General features: G+C 39.2%; 1 protein-coding gene across 3 annotated transcripts in view; it reads left to right on the forward strand.

The window, feature by feature from the left end:
* Positions 1-3,779: 3,779 nt before the first annotated feature.
* SRPK2 (SRSF protein kinase 2) overlaps positions 3,780-21,985 on the forward strand; it is a 98,344-nt gene continuing 80,138 nt past the window's right edge. The window contains exon 1 of one of the 3 annotated variants that reach the window (XM_014963572.1): positions 3,780-4,032. In XM_014963572.1, coding sequence (XP_014819058.1) covers positions 3,995-4,032 — 38 coding nt within the window. In that variant the 5' untranslated portion in view covers positions 3,780-3,994. Of the gene's footprint in view, positions 4,033-4,595; positions 4,694-21,985 lie in introns of those variants that run through there. The other 2 variants (XM_014963571.1, XM_014963570.1) reach the window with 2 other exon arrangements.

A 21,985-nucleotide genomic window follows, 5' to 3' on the forward strand; every position in this document is an offset into this window, starting at 1 on the left:
TTTTTTTTTTTTTTTTTTTAAACTTGGAGTTTAACAAATATTTCTGTAATTTGCATTCTTCTGGGCTGCAAAGGCTGATTGAGTGGGTGGTAGGGTAACCACCATTTGGAAGGTTCTTTATTTTTTTATTTGGACTTGGGATGCAATTTGTATGTTCTAATAATTTCTGTAAATGAGCCCAGATTTCTGGATATGTAATTTATAAATAATCAAAATAAACAAGCGATAACATTGCTGTTTCTGCAGCCGCTTTTTTCTTATGGCCTAAAAGGCACTTAGTGTAAAACTCATCTGTCTTTTTTTTGGTGATACTATTATCGGTTTTGTGACAGGTGTGATAATGGTAGTATCAGCCTGATTTTGGGGGTGCTGTATGGATGTGTAAAGGTAGAGATTTGCATTTAAAAATGAACAAAATGGGTCCACCTGAAATCTCAGATAGCAGAGGCAAAAGAGGTAAATCTCAAAATATTTCAAATTGACAGGAGAGGAGCAGAGAGGGGAGAGAAAGAAAGAAAACCCCCAAAACCTTGTGATGGAAGTTTTATCAGCTTGTGGAATGCAACACTCATTAATGATGCTAGACTTATTTTTTTTTCCTGTGGAGTCTCATTTTATTTAATTTATTCTTATCAGTATATTAAATACATGTTTGTTGCCACTGTATAAAAGTGAAACTAAATTATGTGCTGAATACCATCAGAGAAAAGTGTCTCTGTGCGTCTCTTAAGAGCATCCAGGAACTTCAAGTTTGCAGTGAAGTAACTTCTATTTTGGGTTTTGTGTTTAACAACTTGTAGTGTGTTACTAGCAATAAAGTATAAGTGTAATAATCTCTAGGCATACATTGAAAAGCCTTTCTGGAGGCTTGTATATGGAATGGATCAGTTGATCACTTTATTCCAAGCTCTGTGGATTTTGTTTTGCCATAAAATCCTCCTTGTTAATATCTGTTCATATTACCCATTTTTAATTTTAACAGGGTTAAACATCTTCAGGAGGAATTAAAAAAAAAAAATACTGTTGGATTATGAGACTGAGAAACATATTTGGTCCATCAGTGTCAAGGATCTGTGATAGGGGAAATGAACTTTAGTTTGCACCTCCAAACTGTCAATTCCATCTCCATCCAAAAGTGAGGATAACCAATTGAGAGCACTGCCTTCTAACATTCCTTCATACTTAAGGGAAAAAAAAAAGTACTAAAAGAATAAGCTTGCTCCACAAAGCTGTCTTGACCTTTAGTCTTGTCCATCCCACAAAAATTTCTGTGGTGTAGCTTTTAGCTTTTAGCACTGACAGTGCAAATGTGTTATCACAATATGTAACAAAGCATCCTGTTCTTGTTGAACCATATTGGGTCAGTGTATGAAGAGAGAATCCATAAGGAATTGCAGGTGGGCTGGTCCTTAAGAAAAAAAGTACATATACTTTCTTTTAACCTGTGTAATATGAAGTAGGCTATATTCAGAGACTTGTCCAAGTATTTTTTTTCTGAATTTTCTTAAAGGCAGTCTCTTTCAGAGAAATATTTTTGCAGTGTTCTGAATATCTGGTTGAGTACTGCAGTAGATGTTTTTGATCACGCTGTGACACTGTTCTTTGGTCTATTTGATCTTTTGCACTGCCTTCATACAGTTTAAACATAAATGTGTTGGAAAATACCGTGTTATGATAACCCTAGTATTATTGCTTTAGCCTTCCTCCATTGCTTAAAACAATTTTTAAAATAAGTAACAGTACATCCAGTGCATTGCATAACTTGTATGATCAACACCAATGTCATATGTTGCACTAAAAATCTGCTTTGAAATAAGTGTGATTGCATAGTTGAAAATGAAGAGGTATTAAAGCTGTTCCTGGAGCCTTTATGCAGCACAGCGATGTGCCAGGATTTTTTTTTTCACGCTAACATGAGTGGTTCTGTCAGTGATCTGGTGGATATTCAGTGTTTTCAGTTCTTAGCCACTGTGCACTTCTAAGTTGTACTCTAGCCATTTTTCTAAGTCTTACTTAATAGCCATTTTTGAGACTGCACTGAGTAGGAAATAAGATAATTTAGTGTTTGGGGGTGCTCATTGGTGTTTTCTCACACGTTTTCTCCCAGTACCCCAGGGAGTTTAGTCAATGCTGTAATCCCCTCTTGATAGCTGGAGAACTAAGGCACAGAGGGAAAGATGCAGGTGGCCTACACAAGAACTGCTATGGACTTTCAATAATGAGGTCCAAGACACTAGATCAGCAAGCTTATTCTCCAGCACACTGCAGCTCTGGAGTTGCCCAGAACCTGGGGGTTTTCCCAGCTGCTAGCCTGCACATTCCTGTGGTAGCTGAACCTACCTGTGTTGAAACATGAGTCTGGATGGGCAGCGAAGTCTCCTGGTAGCTGTGTCCGGAGGAGCACCTGCTGCCTGGGATGGGCAATGGTAAAGTAGGTTTTGCATGGTCCTTGCAACCATGCAGTGAAGCCAGCTGTGGACATACATACATTGCACAGAATCATAGAATCCTGGAATGATCCAGGCTGGAAGGGACCTCCAAAGGTCATGTAGTCCAACCTCCCCAGTCAGCAGGGACATCCCCAACTAGACCAGGTTGCCCAGGGCCTCGTCGAGCCTCACCTTGAATATCTCCAGGGAAGGGGCCTCAACCACCTCCCTGGGCAACCTGTACCTGTGTTCCACCACCCTCACAGTAAAGAACTTGTTCCTAATATCCAATCTAAATCTGTTCTTCTCCAGCTTAAAGCCGTTGCCATTGCTTATACACATTTCAAAGACATGTCTTGAAAGCTCTGAGAAGCATCTACTCTGGATATGAGAACTGAGATTCTTCTTGGAGGTTTCTCCAGTCGGTATGTTTTGGGAAGAAAAGTGGCATACGCTTAAGCAGGTGACGATTGCTGCTAACTTGCAACTGTTCCAGCAGACCATGAGGTTGATAAACTCATTAAAGTAGTAATAACAATATATGTAAAGAAAGAAATAAAAGTCAGGTTGAAGCTCTCCCATCGTAGAATGGTTAATCCCAAACAGTTGAAGTTTACTGTTGGTTGTAAACAAGTGGACATAGCCTTAACGTTGCACGGGCCTTACCAGTATTTCCACAGGTGGCACTACGGTCTCCGGTGAGGATGGGATCTTAAAATGATGCTCACATCCTTGACATTATTCTTCGGGGTTTTTTGGGTCACAAACCTCTTGCCTGCAGAGCTCCTGGTGAATTTCTTTTCTGGAAGTCTTCATCTTCTGCTTGGGCCCCATCTTGTGAGAGGAGCGGCCGCGGTGTGGGCCCTGTCCCCGTGTGACGGTGCCAGCCCGGGTGAGCCGGGTGGTGTTTCCCCTCGGGCCTTACCAGTGCTAGAGTGGTAATTAAGAGATATTACAAAAAAATGGAGGAAAATGAAATACTGCTTTTCGAAGTCTATTTGGAGGAAACCAGAGGCAGGGCTCTAAAGAATAAAACCCAGGTAGGCACAGCGTTTTCCGCGCCTGATTTCTAACCCACGTATGCAAGTAGTGATTTAACACTTCATTCTTTGTGTCAAAAAAAAACGATTCAAAGAGCCATATTTTTTCAGGGCTTTTGATCCGAAGGTTTCGGAGGGTGTTCAGTGCGTCTTGGGTAACTAACCGGGAAGATAATCCGCGCCATAAATCTTTTGTTTCGGGTTTTTTTTTTTTTGTCCCTCAGAAACTCACCTCCGCGCAGCCGGTAGGACCCGCCCGCTCACCGTGTGGGCTCCGGCTGAGGAGATGCGCCCCCCTAACCCCCCCCCCGCCTCTCGTCCCCTCAGAGCGCGGCTGGGCCGGCCCTGGCGCGAGCGCAGCGGCGGCTGCTGCGGCCTCCTCCTTCCTCCCGAACAAAAGGGCTGAGGGACACCCACCCGCCTCGCTCCACACACACCACAGCGTGCGGATAGGCGAGGGCGGGCGGTCTGGGTTGTGAATCTTTTCTGATTTTTCCAGAAATCAAGCAGAAGATTGAGCTGCTGATGTCAGTTAACTCTGAGAAGTCGTCCTCTTCAGAAAGGTACGGCGGCATCTCCTGCATGAGCGGGTCATGGTGTGGCACTGCCCGGCGCAGGGCTCTTCCTCCCCTTCCCCTTGTCAAGTTTGCTAGCATTGTTTCCGTATTGCATGCTGGTTATTGTACCCTATCCATTGACCCCCTCTCTCTTCTTTTCTTTTTTTTTTTTTTTTTTTTTTTTTTTTTTTTTTGGTTGAGCTTTGTGCATTTTTTGCGGAGATTTATTGATTTCTTTCTTTATTTTTTTTTTTAATTATGATTTTTAACGAAGTCTCCTGGGCTGCAGCATGCAGATGGCACTACAGCAAGGCTGCTGGTTTGCCTGCGCTGGTGTTGCAGACCTCGCTCCTTCTCGCTGTCACGCAAAACGCCGCCTGGGTTTCCATAAATTCGTTTTTTTCGAGACCTTTTTTTTTGGGTTGTGTTGCAGGAAACCCTTCCGCGGTTGCAAAGGGTTCCCTCTGAACGTAGATGCATAGGAAATGTAACTGGGTGAAGCCTTCCGTGTCCTGTTATGTGGAAAGGGAGTGTCCTTTGCGAAGTAGCTCAGGAATCGCAAATCCCCCCCAATTAGTCACATTCTGTAAGATAGATGTGATCCTTGTTCAAGTCTGTGCTAGGAAATGGAGCAGTCGCTGCATGCAGTAATGGTTCATGCCTGCAGGTAAGGACAAAATGACTCAGAAGTGTTTTTAAAGCAATTATTTTATCTGTCAATCAGATTATTGCAGTTCAAGTAGCTGCTTCGTTTTAAAGAAATATTTCGAGGTACCAAACGCACATTTAAGTTTTCCGACGTGAAATAACCTCCTGGTGATTATTTTGTTGATTTTTAAATGATCCAGTCCTGCTCACTTCTGTTTTGCTCGCGCCTGAATTTTAGGAGAGATTTTTATTTTCAAAATTACTTAAATCCAGAGCAACACAGTATCATTTTCTTTTAAAATTATTTGCAGTAATCATTTCGCCTGTATGCAAAAGACCATCCGAACATTCTATTTTGCAATTTTAATGTTGGATGTTGGCAAAAAAAATACAATTATTAATTTTAAGTACTCAAACTGTATGTTTAGCTGAAATTATTACCTAAAGTACATTTTATTGAATGGTTCAGCATAGAAAGGTATAATAATGCACTGAAAGCTGTCTTAAGGAAACAGGCTGAAGCACACCATTCAAAATGAACGATTGCTGTGGGGCATGCATGGTTTTAAAAAACAAAATGAGCAGTTTAATTTGATTTATAAATATATTTGTGTAAGATACATAGAAGCAAACTGTATTGCCTTTCACCAGCTGTAATATAACAAAATATCAGAAATGAGAGAGATACAGAAAATGGTGGGGGGGAGTGGGTTGTTAAGTCACCTTTCCAAAATGGAGAGATATAAGAAGAGCTTTGAGAGATATTTTATTTATTTATTTATTAAAAATTAAGACTCATGAAAGAAAATGTTAATGTTTATTTGTTTACCTCTGTCCCACCCTGATGCCTGGAATTTTTAAATACAAGACTAATAAAATGGTGGTGATAACAGAGAGGATGATGGGGTGAAAATAGTAAAGGAAACAGGTGTTAACTTGATTTTTCAAAAGGCTTTTGTTAGCATTTTTGCAGGGATAATTTGGTATATGATACAGATATTTACTTTATCAGTATAAATGTTATGCAGCACCCTAAAACTGATCAGTCTGGTTTTGAACAAAACATGCTTGTGGTTGAACTAATGGTAGTCCTAGATGAATAGGTCCCTGTGAAGGATTATAACACATAATTAGAAAAAGGTGCATTTGTCAGAGATCTATTTGAACACCATTAATTTAAAAGTAAGATTTTATAACAGCAGGCCACGTTATCTGGCAATAAAGATTAAAATGTGAATGTTGTATAGGCACATAGATTTCTTTTGAGGATTTAAATATGTGGTACTGTTCACCTGGAGATTGATTTGGCACATCAGCTGCACCATTTATGTGGTCAGTTATAAAAGAAAACAACTTTATATATTATCTGAGATTTTTTTTTAAATAACCACATTCTTTTCATGTATCTAAAAATAGACTGAATTTTTTTGCAAGCTGTTATGAAACAGTGCTGTCTATCCTATTAGCTGCCAGTTCCTTTCAAGGCCCTTTCAAAATTACTGTAGAAGATGTTTTTTAAGGAAAAAAAATAATTGTATTGAATGTCTGAACTGCTAAACTGTCCTCAATCTGCCGTTCAGCAGAATTGCGGTGTGTGTTCATACAGTCCGGACATGAAAATATGCATGTTTTTGACAAACAGAGAAAGGGAATTCATATGTGTATTTTTTTTATTATTATTATCAATTGCTCCTGGTGGTTGGACTTTTTGAGAAGCTTGAGTTCTCTGGGTGGAAATGCTGGGTGGAAGACCTGAAAGAGTCCATGGCTTGTTTCTTGTTTTCCACACTAGCAGAGGCTGCTAGACAGCGCTTGCATAGCGGGAGGGGAGGTGCTCTGTGCATTTGCAGAAACTGATGAAATGGGAATAGGGAAGGAATAAGAGAAAAGCCCGTTGCTTGCCTCTTTGGTTGGTCTTTGTTTTTACAAGGCAGTTGAGCATTTAGGGTTTGTAGGTTTTCCTCCTCACTTGGCAAGTTCAACATGTTACCCTATCCTAGAAGGAAGCTGGAATATAATGGATGGTTTGGCTCTTATGGAAGCTTGACATGGTAGAAATCCTGCAGCGTTCTCTTAGGATAGGTGGTGGTTATGTTTTTAAGAGGCTTTTAGGATACATTAGCAGGGAAGTGAGGTGGACCCTTTGTTGAGGATCATCTGAGATCTTAAAGACACTACAGCCTTGAAAAGTAAATTAATACAAACCTGAGAGATTTTTCCTAGTGAGATTCATCCCTCCTTTCCCCTTACCTAAAAAAACTGTAGTTTCAGAATGGAGGGGGAGGGGGTGAGATAAGATGCCTGTATTTTGGTGAGTTATGGGAAGTTTCATTAAGCAGACATGATCAGACAGCATCTGTAAGTCCTAAATTTCTGAGTAGCTAATGCTGCCCGTGTGCGCGCTGGCAACCTGTGACAAAGTCCTTGTTCCTTGTTGATAAGGTAGCCCGGGTAACTACAGATGCGTGCGTGCACATGGACGGTTACAGTGGATCGGGTAACCTACTGTCCCTCCTTACACTGAATTGATTTGTTTGGATGTCTGAGCTTTAAGTATACCTGGAAGTGTTTTCCTGCAGCGTGCTTACAGTGTGAGACACACCTCGTTGCTTTATCTAATATGTAGTAATTTAACTACCGTATACCCCTCTGTTCTTTATGTTTCAATAAGGCTGCATGAGGTTACTTGTCCAAGCCTTGTAAATGTCATTAGAAAGCAAGGAACAGCAGCTAGATGGAGGAGGATGGTCTTTCAAGAACCCTCCAAGAAAGCAAAAATAGTTTCATTTCTGTTGTATGAGTTATGCACTCTTACCTTGTGCAATATTGTCAACCCTTCAAGCTGTACAGGTATTTTTATTTGCCTTTTTAAGGGTTTGTGGAACTCCTGGCAAGTTTCTGTTTTGTTTTGAGAAAAGTCAGTTCTTCCATCTGGGTCACTTTCGACTTGTTTAGACTGCAAACCTAATATATATAGTACTTTTTCATATTTTAGGACAGAGAACTCAGTATTTTATTTTTTTTAGCTCCGATTTTTGGATTTTATATATATATGTTGTCTTAGCAATGCAGTTTGACCATAGGATATTTACTGGTAAGGGTTGTTAGTAAGGCTGTTAAGTCCGAAGTATTTCTCCTGCTTTTTTCCTGTCTTCCTGCAAAGGCTGCAAACACATGTTTCTTTAAAATGAATTTCTGCTTCAAAAAAAATTAATAGCAGCCACTCATGAGCAATCTTACAGTAGATAACTGATGTGTGTATAATTCAATTTTCATGATATTGAGGGGTTTTATAAATAGCAGTAAGGGAAAGACGCTTTCAAATGACAGTAGGACAGCAAAGTTTGTGTTATTCGATGTGTACAAGTATGTGGGGTGGTGCGGCGCAGGCAAGGTTTAAGGACAACTGTGTTATGCTTTTTTTTCTTTTTTAGCCTTGGGCTATGTGTACCCCTCTCTCTTTGCAGAGCAAATTAATGTATTTCTCAGTGCTTTTACGTGGTTTCTTCATCAGGTCATGCCAAGAATGGAGTCAGGGATAAAGTAAAGGAGGAAGAAATCTAAAATAACGAGCAGGAAGAAAAAGATAGAGACTGAATACTGTCTACTTTCTTTTCTAAGAAGAGATCTAATGTTAGTTGATACAAAAGGCACTGTGAAACAAGTTATGATGTTGAAGGATTCCTTCAGACTTAGGGACATGTATGATTTTCTCCATTCTGTTTTTTTATGTGTGTGTTGGTTTGTTGTTTTTTTTAAAATTTAATTGTGGATGCATTACTTCTCCTAAGGCAGAAGTGTCACTTGTAGTGAAATACAGAAATAAAATATATGTTTAAAAGTAGGAAGAACCATCAGCTCACAACATTCAGTATGAGCTGACATTGCTGTGTGTCAGATAAGTATTTTGGCATAATTTGTAGATAGTAGAGAATTGGAAGATAATAGTTCTACTGTTTTTTATATAAGTAACATTGAAACAAAAAATAATTATGAGAATAATGCAACTATTTCATCACTTACGCTAACCTTAAAGTGTGTTTTTAAAATACCATCTTTTCTTCAGCTGTCTTCCTGCTTTACTTTTTGTTATTGTTTGTAAAAGAAGTATTGCCTAACTTCCATCTCAGGGTAGTTCAAATTTATTTTTAGTAGTCATACAGCTTCTTTTTTTTTTGTTTTGTTTAAAATAATAAATGATAACAACGAGCAGTGTATATTTTTCCTTTTTTTTTTTCCAAAATTGCAAGCTAATCCTGCTATTTGTTGTATTTTATCTCAGAAGTAGGGAGGAAATCATCCTATCTTAATGTGGGCCCTAAGCCATTTTCCAGGAAGGCACTTCATTCTACCACTTAACTCTCTTTGGTGACAGTATAGGTCTCTTAGAGTAGATACTTAATTTTAGATTGCTAAAATTGGACCCAAATAAATCGTATGTGTTGAGTTTGTTTCATATTAAAGGTTTGACAGCCTCATTGTTTTAGTGTTCAAGGCTTTTAAGTAAGTATGAAAGGGATGTAGAGACAAGGAATGCTGCAACGTGTCATTGTGCTTGTGTAGAAAAAAAGAAAGGAAAAAAAAAAAAAAGGAATAGCCTGTGTAGAAGCAGTCACTTGTGGAGCAGCTTTTTCACTTGAGGTGATATTTTTAGGGGGCACTGCACTCTATAAAGAGTGGATAGTGCCTGTATCAGTTCATCAATAGGCTTTGAAAAGATTTAGAATTTGAAGTGTGTTTTATTTTTCAGTGATAGGCTTTGTTTATTTCTGTGTCTGTCTGGAATTTCTGCTATATGGGAGAAAATCATTTACATTGATAGACAATCACAAGTGAAATGTATAATTAGTATCCCTAGTATTCAGATGATCTTCTCTGCACTACTTGATTTTTTTGTTTTCTTTTTTACCTTTAAGATCTTTTCCTCTTGCAGATATTTGTGAGAGATTTATGCTAGGAAGGTTTCCAATACAGCTTCTGAAAATGCAGGTCTTGTTTTTGGCACTTGCTGTTGGAACTAAAGTGAGAGAGCTTTGGGAAAGGGAAGGATTGAACGTGCTGGGAGGTCGTATGAGATTTTCGTGTACGAGAACCATCCACTGGAAACTAAGTCAAGCAATTCAGTGATGATTAGAACACAGTTAATGGCTAAAAAAAAGTGTATGTAAAAAATCTGAAAACTGACTTGACCAATATACTTTATTTTTCTAAGGTAAACGTATTTATTCCACTTCAGGGTAAAACGTTACCGAAGGAAGTAATTTTAAGGAAGGCTTTATGTGTTATGAATTCAGTCTGTTTCATGATGTGAAACTTTTTGCCTAATTGCTGTCTTAATCATGACTTCACTAAAATGTACACTCCAGGCCCCTGGACAGACAGTAAGGGAACATTACGTGGTAGATTGCATAAAGCAATGTGTACCTATGCCAAATGACTGCATTTCTGTTGTTGCTGTGCTGTGTTACAGGACAAAGCAATTTGTGGTTTTCTGCTTTTTTACATTATATATTCACAAGTGAATAATAAAACGTTTAGGTGTTCATATAATTCAGTAAATTTACTGTGATGGGGATATGTGTATTTTCATTGATCTACAATTGATGTAGTTACCAAAAGACGCTAAGCAACAGGTTAAGCAAATGCACGCCAATTTAAGCATTCCATTTGATTGTGTATTTTGTGTTTATAAGGGTATTATCGGGAAATTGTGGCATCTCTCAGCTTGTGAGTTGCTGTGAATCGTGCAATACAGATATCCATCAGTCTTTCCATTAGATTGAAAAATACCTTTTCTATCTTAAGGATGTTGTGGCCAGAAGGTCATTTACTAATTCGATCTTTAGAAATTTTACACTCCTGAGCCAGTATCTGCCCCAGGAGCTTCTGTATTTTCTTCAAGAATCATCCTTAGACTTGGGTAAACGGTCTGACAAAATGCAGTCACTGTTACCTTAAAAACAAATACAAAAGTCATCTCATGTAGGATGCCTACCAAACTCATGCTGCTTGCTGCTTGTGACTAGATGGATAGTGAATTGCTATTTCCCTTTCTTTTGCTTCACTCTTTTTCTCTCTTTTTATTATTTAAAGCTCCAGTTATGAAACAGGTATGTGCAGCTCCAAGCTCTGCCTGGTATATATGCTACAAACAAAGGAGTGCCAGTTCTTTGCCAAGTTTGTCTGCACCACTTTCCTCATCTGATTATAGCTTTAGGTCAGTCAGGCTGGTTGGTTGCTTCTCTTCCATGACTGGACAATGTTCAAGACCAGAACCACATCCCCCCTAGATGTTCTGTTTGTATGAAATTTTGACCATTGTGCTTAATAAGATGTTCAGAAGGCACTTTAAATAACTTCTCTATGCTCATAGAAGTATTTAACTTTATCTTGTCTACTAGAACAACAAATGACTATAAATTGGTGATATCCTCATTTATTAAAATAGCATATTTTCTTATCGTGAATGCTTGTGAAACATCTATATTTTAATGTTGTGCTGGTTAATCTTGAAGGCCTTTTTTCCCAAAACCAGGAGCAGCATAATTCTGTGGAAGGGAGAATTTCTTAAAGCTATTTCTTATTTACCAGAATGTCATTGGAGTAGCATGAAACATTTTAAGAATTCAGTGCTTTGTTTTCGTGAAGCAGCTTCCTATGCCCCAAATCTACTGGGATGTTCACAGCCTTCCTAAGAAGGCAAGGACTTGTCCTCATTTCTGTTGCTCAGAAGTACTGTGCATGGGGACAGAGTAGCGTGTATCTTTTTGGGGGACAAAGAAGGCCATATTAGTCCAGAAACTGTTCTTAAGCTACATGTTTGTTCTGTGTTGTCAAAATTTAAATATTAGCAATAGTTCTGGCAGAAACTGAGAGAATTGTTTTAGTCATTAATACTATTATAAAGAGACAGTATTATTTTCTTTTGTAACCACTGTATCAGAATATCCAGCAGTGTTTTTTTTTGTGTGTGTGTGTCCAGAGGTGGAAAAGGGATCTGAAATTCCTACAGGTTTCAGTGGACAGCTCTTCTGTTATTCCTATCCAGCACGAGGACCAGCAGATTCTTGTCTGTCATCTTCAGCTTCTATGGTCACTTCCACAGAAGCATTCGGTTTCTGCCATGCCCACATACCAAACAGACGTATCAACCTCTGTTTATTCCATGCCACGAGCTAGACTGGAAGATGTTTGGAATTAGCTTTGCTCTTTATGAATCCTTCTATAAAAGGATTACCTTGCCCATAGGAGGCCACGTGTGGTGGTTTCGTCCAAGTGGTGCTTTGTCATTCCCAGTATGACGGCGTAAAGCCTTTCTGACAGCTCCTGCTGCGTATGTGACAAGAATCAGGAATTTCCACTGCTGCCTGGTGTCTTAGCTGTGAGAGGTGTCTGCTTCTGAGAAGACTGTAATACAGCTTTGGACCAAGACTTCCTAAGACATATGCAAAAGGTGATCAACCACAGTGATTCTGAAGTACATTTTTATCAATTAAAATGTTTCATTCTGATATAAGTAAGAGTACAAAGCATTTTATATACTTAGTTTGAAGTCTCACTTGGCTTCTTCCCAGGTAATAATGTTTCAGAGTAGAAAGCCAAATTAAAAAGATACAGCCTTCCTCAGAATGCTTATGTTTTACAACAGAAGTGAAAGAATGCAGAACTTACAAAGAAGTTATGGGTGATCAAGGGAAAAAAGGTTTTCCCTTTCCCACAAGTACTCCATACCTGTGGGTGGGTTACTGAGACAACAGATTAGGGTAAACCCTGTTCCTTGGGTACCCTGGCTGTAGTATGCTGCAGAGAATGCAGGACTTCTTTGTGCAGACCAATAGGTGCTTATTGCTCTTTATTGAAATCTGTTTGCAAGTTTCTCCAAGGCAAACTTATTGAATACATTCCTGTAATGTAATTTGCATCTACTTTGTTTCATCTGTATTTTGGCTTTGTGTTACTTTTCTGTTATAATGTTGTACAGTTGAGTCCTGACTTGAAAAGAAAGCATGCAGGAAAGATCCTGTCAAGATTCCTTTATACGTGTTTAGCACATAGGAATTTCAAGGGCTATAAAAAGAACCAGAGGACATCCAATTGAAATAGAATGGTGCCTGAGAATGCTAATACATTTTTTTACTATCATTTAAACATGCAGTCGTTTACAAAATGCCTTAGCAAAGCTTCATGGAGTGTGTTCCACTAGATGCCAGGACAGCTTAACCAGGTATAGACTACCCCAGACTTGAATCTAAGGAAGGTTTATAGACCTCACCTTCAAAGTGTTACTGATAGCTTTGCTAAGAAATTTGCTTAAAGTGTGTGTCCTTTTAGCCATGTGGTTATTAAGGTAGCCAAGTGTGGAGGGCTTTGGGTCTCAGAGGCATCCCTCCTGGCCAGGGCTGCTGCAGTTCAGTCCCCAGAGCAAGCCAGTGATGTGACTGAGCACTTATTCCCAATAGGTGTGTGTGCATTCACACACGCTCACAGACAGAAAATATGTACACAGCTGGCCACAAGGATCAACAGGGACTCAAACCAGTGCCTTCATTGGCACCCACATAAACATACACAGAACACTCAAGCAAGAACTGCACGGACAGCCCAGTCTTGTTCCTCCTTCTCAGGATGGAAGTCCACTGGTGGAATTTTCACACAGTCTCATGGATATGCTATATGGGTCCCCCTAGTAGCTGGTTTTAAATGATCTATGTAGTTGCTGAAGTCTTGACCCATTGATGTTCCCCAGTTGTTGGTACCTAGACCCATGAACTCCTGATGTTTGTGTTCTTACTCTGGTTGCTGGTACTCAGACCTCTTATCTATTTGCTGGCCAGTCTGGCTTGAAGTTAGCCACCCGTTTGCACCAGACCTGTCCCATTTATCCTTTTTCCCTGCTGTTTTTCCATACTTATTTTTTTCTTATCCACTTTTATTCCTGTCTTTCTCTGCCTCTGGTGGCTTCCCCTAAACATTTCATAATGTCTTTCATATTCTCACAGTCCCACGGTAAGTTTTACACAATCCCAAAATGTTCTTCATCCCGTAGTAAGTGCTGTGCCCCTTAAAGCAATAAGCTTTAGTTTTCAAGATGTTTCTGTGGAGTGAGTTTCCTCCTTGACTCATCTTGGTGGGTTTCACACTGGGGGAATATGGTCTAATTGATGGTCTTGGGAGTAGCTGATTCAGGTGCTCCATTTTCACTGATTAGGCTGTTAGGGTTTCTCTACCTATTGTTTTGCCACTGATCCTTGCTGGATCTGTTTCTATTATGATTAGCCTGTCTAATCAGATAACCTAACACTGGTCTCTCAGGGGCCTAGTAGCACCTGTCAAAACTGGATCTAGGTCTGTTTGCATTTTTGGCAGTCTGACATAGGCACCCAAAAGATTGAGATCAGCTGAGGATACAAAATGCACAATTCCCTTGATACTACTTCTCAGTCTCGTGGAAATTCAGTATTGCAGAGGTTTGTCTACTACTTAACTCCTATTCAGTTTACAGACCTGTATGGCTAGAAAGGAAAAGTGAGGTATCCTCTTACAATGTGTTAGATATATGCTCTGTGCTTCAAACTTCGACCTGCTGGAGATGTTAGGCTCGTACATCTAATGAAGGGAAAGCTCAGCAATGACCACAAACAAGTAGCGCTGCTTACTCTGCTGAACTTGGCCTCTCTGCTTGTTGCAAAACCCATTCGATGTAAGATAGCACAGGGATGCATAATAATAGTAAGGAGTTTTGGAACATAAATAAACTCAGACTATGGACATCCTGCCTCTATATGTTCTGGTCTGATAATAACAATCAAAAAGTATTTGGGCCAGTTTAGAAAAGGCAAAAAACAATTGTATATCCTTGTTTAGAAGGGGAGTAATGTCTCCAAGGTGGACAGGAAGGCCAGTTGTTAATTTGACCTGCATGGATCAAGAAATTGCTCAATTCCTTTGCAAGGTAGCTGAGCAGGCAAAAACCACAGACTCACAATGTGCATTAGCCAGTATTTGGCTATCTGACATCTGCATTCAGAAAACATGGCATGTATTATTTCTACTATAAAAGCCCCAGAGCTAGCTAGTACAGAGGCTTTGCCAAGTTGCTTCTCTCAGGAAGAGAAATAGATTGTGATTTGAGGTTTGTGAGATTTTTTTGTGTGTGTATGTGCAGTCCTGTTTATTTACCAAGAATGTAAACAGAGCTCTGTTTGCTTGAGCAGAGTAGAAACAAAGTGCAACAAGCAGCTATTTTGCTGATGCTTTCAAGTCTGCCTGTCTAGCAAGTACTGTACTAAAAAAAACCCCAAAAACCCAATACCCAGAAAACCCCAGACAACTCTCTTTCCTGAGATCATAGGCACAGAATTTTTAACTGGTTTTTCTGCTTGAAACACAGAGGCATATATAGCTGCAACAGTTTTCCTCAAGTCCTTTAATCTCGTAATTGTTATTTATAAAATTCTTAATTCTTCACACACATAACAGTCTGACTGGATTTGATCTGTCAGTGCTTTGGACAGTGTTTTCTTTCTTTGTTTTTTGTGGTTTGGTTTTTTTTTTGGTTTTTTTTACACAGCTGTTGTGTAAAAGACCTAATGTTCCTTTTTTTGCTTATACTAAAAGGAGGGTATTCAGCCCAACCACTAGCCTTGATTGCAGCCAAATACAGAATTCTTTAGAGAGCAGCTTGATCACAGCCGTTATTTTTTTTTTTTAGGATAACAATGCTATACCTAAAATACAACTTTCAAAAAAGTCTTTATGCGTGCTATAATGCCTTTATTCACTTTCTGGACTCACAGTTTGTTCCCAGCTCACATTGCCTGGCATCTGAAAACTCCTGCCCTTTACTGCAAATAGCTCTAGTCAGACCTTTGCCATGGACAGGTGTGAGCTGCTTTAGGATCTGTCTTCCCAGGCTTCTGCCAGCTCTTCACTTGACTTCCTTAGGGCAAGAGTGCTTACATCTAGTCCATTGTATTTTGGTTTGGTTTTTTTTTTTTTTTTTCTCCTTCTAAATGATTGCTTTTCTTCTATAGAAAGCCTGGCTCTAGGTTATTGCATGATGCTTGATCATCCTACTCCCTTGGTCAAAGCCTGTGTGAGTCAGCTGGAGCTGACACATACAGCATGGAGCTGACTTCCTTAACTCTTGAAAGTTTCTGAGACTTGCGACTTCCTGTCTCTCTAAATTTCTAAGACCTTGTTGTTTTTTCCACAACCAGCAGTTCATGTGTGTACTGTTGCCTGCAAAAAGTAATCTGACATTCAACTGCAGTGCAGTTTTATATGCAAATAATACAAAAGGAGATTTATCCCAGAGCTTTCTCTTTACCTTCCACCCTCGTCCTCATTCTTCTTGTCCCTCTGTGTTTAGGTACCCTCTGCTCCGAGTTCTCTGTCATCTGTTTGCTTTGTTATCCCCTGCCTTTGATTTTGTGCTGGTTATTTGAAAATTTATTTTGAAGAACTGATGCATTGAAAGAGATACAGATTATGTGAAGTTAAAGTTAGAGACATGAAAATATGGTAGTACTTTACTTCTGTATGTACATATATGATTGACAAAGGTTTTATAAAACTTCACATATCAGCTCATAATGGCTAGAGTTCATGGGAGAGGTAATAGGATTTTTTGTGGTGTAGCAAAAAATGGTCCAAGTGCGTACTGGACAAAAACGTTAAAGGCTTAAGATATATTTAACATTGATAAACAATAGCAGTGTTTGTTGATTATCTTGGCTTTAGCAAGACTTTTGGCACTGTAGGCCATAACATCTTGATTGACAAACTGAGGAAGTATGGGCTAGATAAGTGGATAGTGAAGTAGAATGAAATCTGGCTGAACTGTTTGGCTTAAAGGGTTGTGGTCAGCAGCACGAAGTCCAGCTGGAGGCCAGTCACTAATGGTGTATTCCAGCACCATTTACTGGGGCCAATACTGTTTAATATCTTCATTAATGACCTGGCTGATGGGACAGAGTGCACCGTCAGCAAGTTTGCACATGATACAAAACTAGGAGGAGTGATTAACGCACCAGAGGGTTGTGCTGCTATTCAGAGAGACCTTGAGTGGCTGGAGAAGCGGGCTGCACCTGGGCTGGAATAGCCCCATGCAACCAGCACAGGCTGGTGGCAAACCAGCTGGCAAGCAGCTTTGCAGGAAAGGCCCTGGTAGACAGCCCATTGAACATGAGCCAGCAAAGCATGAGGCAGAGCGTTGCCAGGAGGTCAAGTGAGGTGATCCTTCCCTTTGGCCATGGGGGAGACACACTGGAGTGCTGTGTCCAGTGCTGGGCTCCCCAGTACAAAAGAGGTCTAGGGGGACGTACCGAAGGGCCACAAAATGGTGAAGGGCTCGGAGCCCCTGTTGTACAAGGAGAGGCTGAGAGAGTTGGGGTTGTTCAGCCTGGAGAAGAGAAGGTTCAGTGTCTGTAAATAAATACCTGACGGATGGGTGTAAAGAAGACAGACTTCTCACTGGTGCCCAGTACCTAGTGAAGAGGCAGAAGGCACAAACTGAAATACAGTAAACTCCATTCATACATAAGAAAAACTTTTTATTGTGAGGCTAGTTGAACACTGGCACAGGTTGCCCAGAGGGCTTGTGGAATCTCTGTATTTGGAGATACTCAAACCCAAACTGGACATGATCCTGAGTGACTTGCTCAAGGTGACCCTGCTTTGAGCAGTCAAGTGGATCCAGAGGTACCTTCCAGCCTCAACTGTTCTGTGATTGTGTGGAAACAGAGTATTTGAACAAAGCTTGTGTTCTGAAATTCAGCTAAAACTATCAGGAAAAACACATACTAGAGTTCTTAAAAGTTTTTTGTTTTTTTTTTTAAAGCCTTCTTACATCAGGAATTTGTTTTTCTGATTTCTATACTTAAACTGTAATCATAAAACCAGTGGATATTTTTAGTTGGTGGTCATCTTTTTCTGTTGAAACCCCCTTTTTCAGTAGTTAAGTAATTCACGTGAGAGCACACAGCTTTTCTTTGGTATTGTTCTGTATATTCTTGTTCATTGGCCATTAAGTCAAAAAAGTCTGTCTAAAAGACATCTGTCTGGTCCAGTTCTATCTTTGGCTATTTGTTTCCCCTTCTGCAGTAACTGGGGCTTCACTAGCTTTACAGTATTAATTCTTTGTCTTTTTCCTCTAGCTGTTTCTAGGATTCACTTCTGTGGTGTTCTGCTCTTTCGTATCTAGGGCAGGGTCTGGGTCTCAGATCTAGAGGCAGATGTTTCACAGTGGACTGAAGATAAACATAATCAATAAGGGAGGTTTTTGATTATTGGTCATCATCTGTCCTGGATATTTCAGAAACATACAGTATTCCCACATGTTAATTTCTGATGCTCTGAGTTATTTATAGTTAATTATGCTTTCCACCTATTAAACATTCAGGAGATTCTAAAATAAGATTTGGGTTGGGAGGAGGGTTGTTTTCTTATTTATTTATGGTAAATTCATAGCCTTAATTGTGACAGAGAAGGCTTTTTACCAGATTCTATTAGTGATGTGATAATTTAACTCCTTCAACACACGTGACTTGTCATAAACTTTGTCTTTTCTTGGGCAATCTCATATTTATTCTCTGATAACAAAACCATCATTTTGGTTGCTGTGGAAACTACTGTGAGGTAATAATTGGGTAAACTGTAACAACTTCTTCATAATTGAACACCTAGAAAGATATTTTTACCTGTGACTGTATCTTGTACCAGTCCATTCTAAGTAATAGAATGCTAACTGGAGATACTCAAAATTAACAGGAAAAAATAGAACACTTCTCATTGATAGGAGTCTGGCAATGAAACTTTTTTTTATCAAAGCAAAGGAGGATATGGAATAAATGTTTAGAGTGTTCTATCTTTAAATGAAATGAGAACTTTTAATTCTGAGTATAACGCAGTTACCTGTCTGCAATGGGTATCGGTGCACAAGGATTTACTTGTAAATGGATTGCACTGCATTTTTATTAGGATAGGCACATTATAATAATTAGTGGGCTACAGCAGTTTTATACAAATGCAAACCTCTGTGATTTATATTGCCCATACTGCAAGTATTGGGTACCAACAACTGGAATGTTGTCTCTTTGCTTTTTATCCCCACCTGGGTGTATTTTGTGTCCCCTGCTGATTTGTTTCTTGACTTGATTGGATCTGAGGATCACAGGCTACAGCGTATCAACTTAGGCCCCAGCTTTTCAAGTACGGCTGGTAGCCTGCTGTATGACCTATATACTGAAGAATGAGTAGGCAATCAAGAAAGAAAGTAATTCTAAGTAAAAGTAATTTTTTTTTTTTTTTTGAAGTGGGATTATGCAGAATTCTTAGAGAAAGATATCGACAGGATTTCCATATTCAGGCTGTCTGCAGAGTTCCGTTACAGACTGCTTTGGGGGATTATGAAAAGAATGTCTTATTTTGACTGTAATAAAATGTATATTGTTTAAAAATAGCATTAAGATGATAAACTAAAGATTATGTTCTGTGGCATGCCTCTGCACTAAGGTTTTTGTTTATAAAATCGTATGATGGAAATGGATCACAGTGAGTGGTTTAATTGATTAGAGGAGGGGAGGTATTGATATATCTAATTTTAAATCGGTGTGGATTTTTTTCAAGTAATCTAGTCATTTTTTTTAATCAAATAAACCTGAGTTGGAAATCAATGTTTTGTAATTTAAGATGTAAGTGAAGATTGAAAGTCTTATTTCTAGTTGGTTTTTTTGGCTTGTTTGTTACTGTTCTGAGCATTCAATCCTATAATTTCACAGTAATGCAAAAGTCTGCTTCCAATTACAATGTTATTTCACTGCATGTAATAGAAATTGCTAGAACTTCAGTGAAATACAGGCTGGCTTCCTTGTGCCAAATCGGAGGATTTAAATTGCTGTTGTGTAGAGGTGTGGGTGATGTTGACAGAGTGTCGATGGAGGTGATTTGTTCAGAGTGAATCACTAACTGGATGGGAAAGTGAGAACTTGGGAGTTTGTAAGTCAGTTCTTATTTTTGTATATTGAGTTGACTTCAAAATGCAGTTCTTAAGAGGCAAAGAGTGGAAAAGAAATACACTATACTGAACTTAAGGGGCAAAAAAATGTTATGAAATGCAGAGAACAAAGCATAATATTTATACTATTGTAATAAATATATCCTTTGTCAATATATTTTTTTTTCTTAGTTTTATGGGCTTCATGCTTGTGAAGTTTGGCAAATATGTGTAGAGATTGCTAATTACTGTTCCAGTGTTGCTGACATGACTAGTTTAATTTTTCCAAAATCTGTTGAATATACTGTGTTTTGCTTGTCATATTGTGCATTGCTTATGATTTCTTTTTTATCTTGTGGGTTTGTTTTGGTTTTTGTTGTTTTTTTTTAAATAAACCAAACAATTTTAGTCAATTGCACATTGTTTTGGCATACTTCAGAACAGTCCTAACTCATGTTGAACTGGAATATGTAAACATAATTAAGGTGATGGTGGTGCTATGATGTAATTAGGTTCATTAACAATATAAACACAAAAGGGAAAAAAAAATTCACAGGAGATGCTAAGATCTCTTTGATTGTATGATTGTGATTTGTAAAAGTTTTCTTTCAAGCGATTTAATTTTTCTTAAAGATTTGGTTTCTCACTGTGAAAGATGCATATATGTGTTTCTTCCAAACAAAGATGACTAGTGAAAAGACGTGATATGTATACACTCTGGAGAAAAGGATTTTTTTTTTCCCAGCTTTTGCTTTTTAGAAGGAATGAGACTTCAGTTTTGAGAAATTACGTTTAATGGTTTCCTGTAAAGCATAAGTATAAAGGCACATGTAAATGCAATATATCTCAAAAAAATAGCTACATATTTAACTTAGTTGAGTGTTTCTTACCTTTTTTTAACAAAAGATGCTGAATTGAAAAATTCACCTGGGCTTCTCTTATGCTTGTTTTAAGTCAATCTTAATACTTCAGCATTGTTTTGTTGACTTATTTTAATTTTTTTGGTTTAAATTTACTCTTTTTAATAGTAGTTTCCCACTGTTGTTATGCCTGTGGTTTGCAAACGTGTAACCATTAGTTAAAAGAAACAGATACCGCCTGAGGCTGGTAAAACTTGAGCTCAATGAGCTGTATTAATTTGGACCCACATTGATTTAAGTACCTATCTCCATGCTGTACTCCTGTTTCTAGTTTACTGTTACCGAGCCTGGTGATTGTAACATCCTTGCCCAACGAAAGCTTCATGTATCTCCCTCCAGGACTCATCAATAACTGTATTTGAATTGTCCTCAGGGTTTCAGGCAGAGCGCCAGAAGTCATTACTCTCCCTCAGGACCTGATTGTGCTGGCTCTGAAATGATGCCAGCCTATGACAGTCGAAGCAAAAGGCCTGTGTTTGATTATCAAGCGCTGTTCTATTCATACTGCTTTAACTTCTAGGCCATTTTGTTCACTCTTCCAACCAGTGTCGTTTGTATTTCTCCATGTTGTGTATGAGGTTACAGATCAGAGAGAACTAAGGCATGGTTGTGATGATTCTCTACTATTTTTAACATACTTTGATGTTTTTAACATACCTTTTGATGTAGCTTGTGCTCTCACGGAATTTTTTTATGCTACAACAGGAAATAGCAGTTGTTCTCAGGCTTCTAGCAGGTGCTTGCTCTGTGCCTGCCCGCACGTAAGGAGATGAGCAGGCGAGTGCGGGGACTGCTCAGTTAATGTGGCGGTGCTGCTGCCCTGCTTGGGTCTGCCTGGCCTTATTAGGGAATCGGTCTCTGGTAGTACCTGGGTTAAAGATGGATCAATTTTGGGTATAGTCTTAGTTGAGCACATCCATTTTCTGTTCACTCTCATACAGGAAGGCTGATTTCTGGCAGAGAAACAAGTATCTAGAGAGCTAGTAATATCTTATCCTGTGCCAGCTGTCCTCTAGGTGGATATTTCCTGGATTTCTGGCTGGCAAATTCTGTAACAGGATTTTAGTAGTGGTGACATGACAAGCTTACCCAGTTTCCTTATGCTTCTCACTGAAATACAAGGGAAATACCTTTTGAGTATGGTTCCCTGAGAAGGGCTGACCTCAGCCTAACAGTTTTGCAGCTGAAAAGAGTGGTCCTGCCATGGCTTTTTCACTTGTGCCAGTTCTTCTCCACTCTGCCCCCCCAGCTTTTCCACCTCAATGAGCTGAGTCAGTTCAGTGGCCCATCAGGTAAGTGGTGGAGCCTGCACACTGAGTGGGAGGAGAGAACGTGTGAGCAGGACAGTAATTGCATTTACCATGAGCTATCGAGACTGCTAGGAAAAAAAGGAAAA

This window comes from Calidris pugnax, unplaced genomic scaffold (assembly GCF_001431845.1).
Source record: "Calidris pugnax isolate Ruff unplaced genomic scaffold, ASM143184v1 scaffold44, whole genome shotgun sequence".
In the NCBI taxonomy this organism is placed as follows: Eukaryota; Metazoa; Chordata; class Aves; order Charadriiformes; family Scolopacidae; genus Calidris; species Calidris pugnax.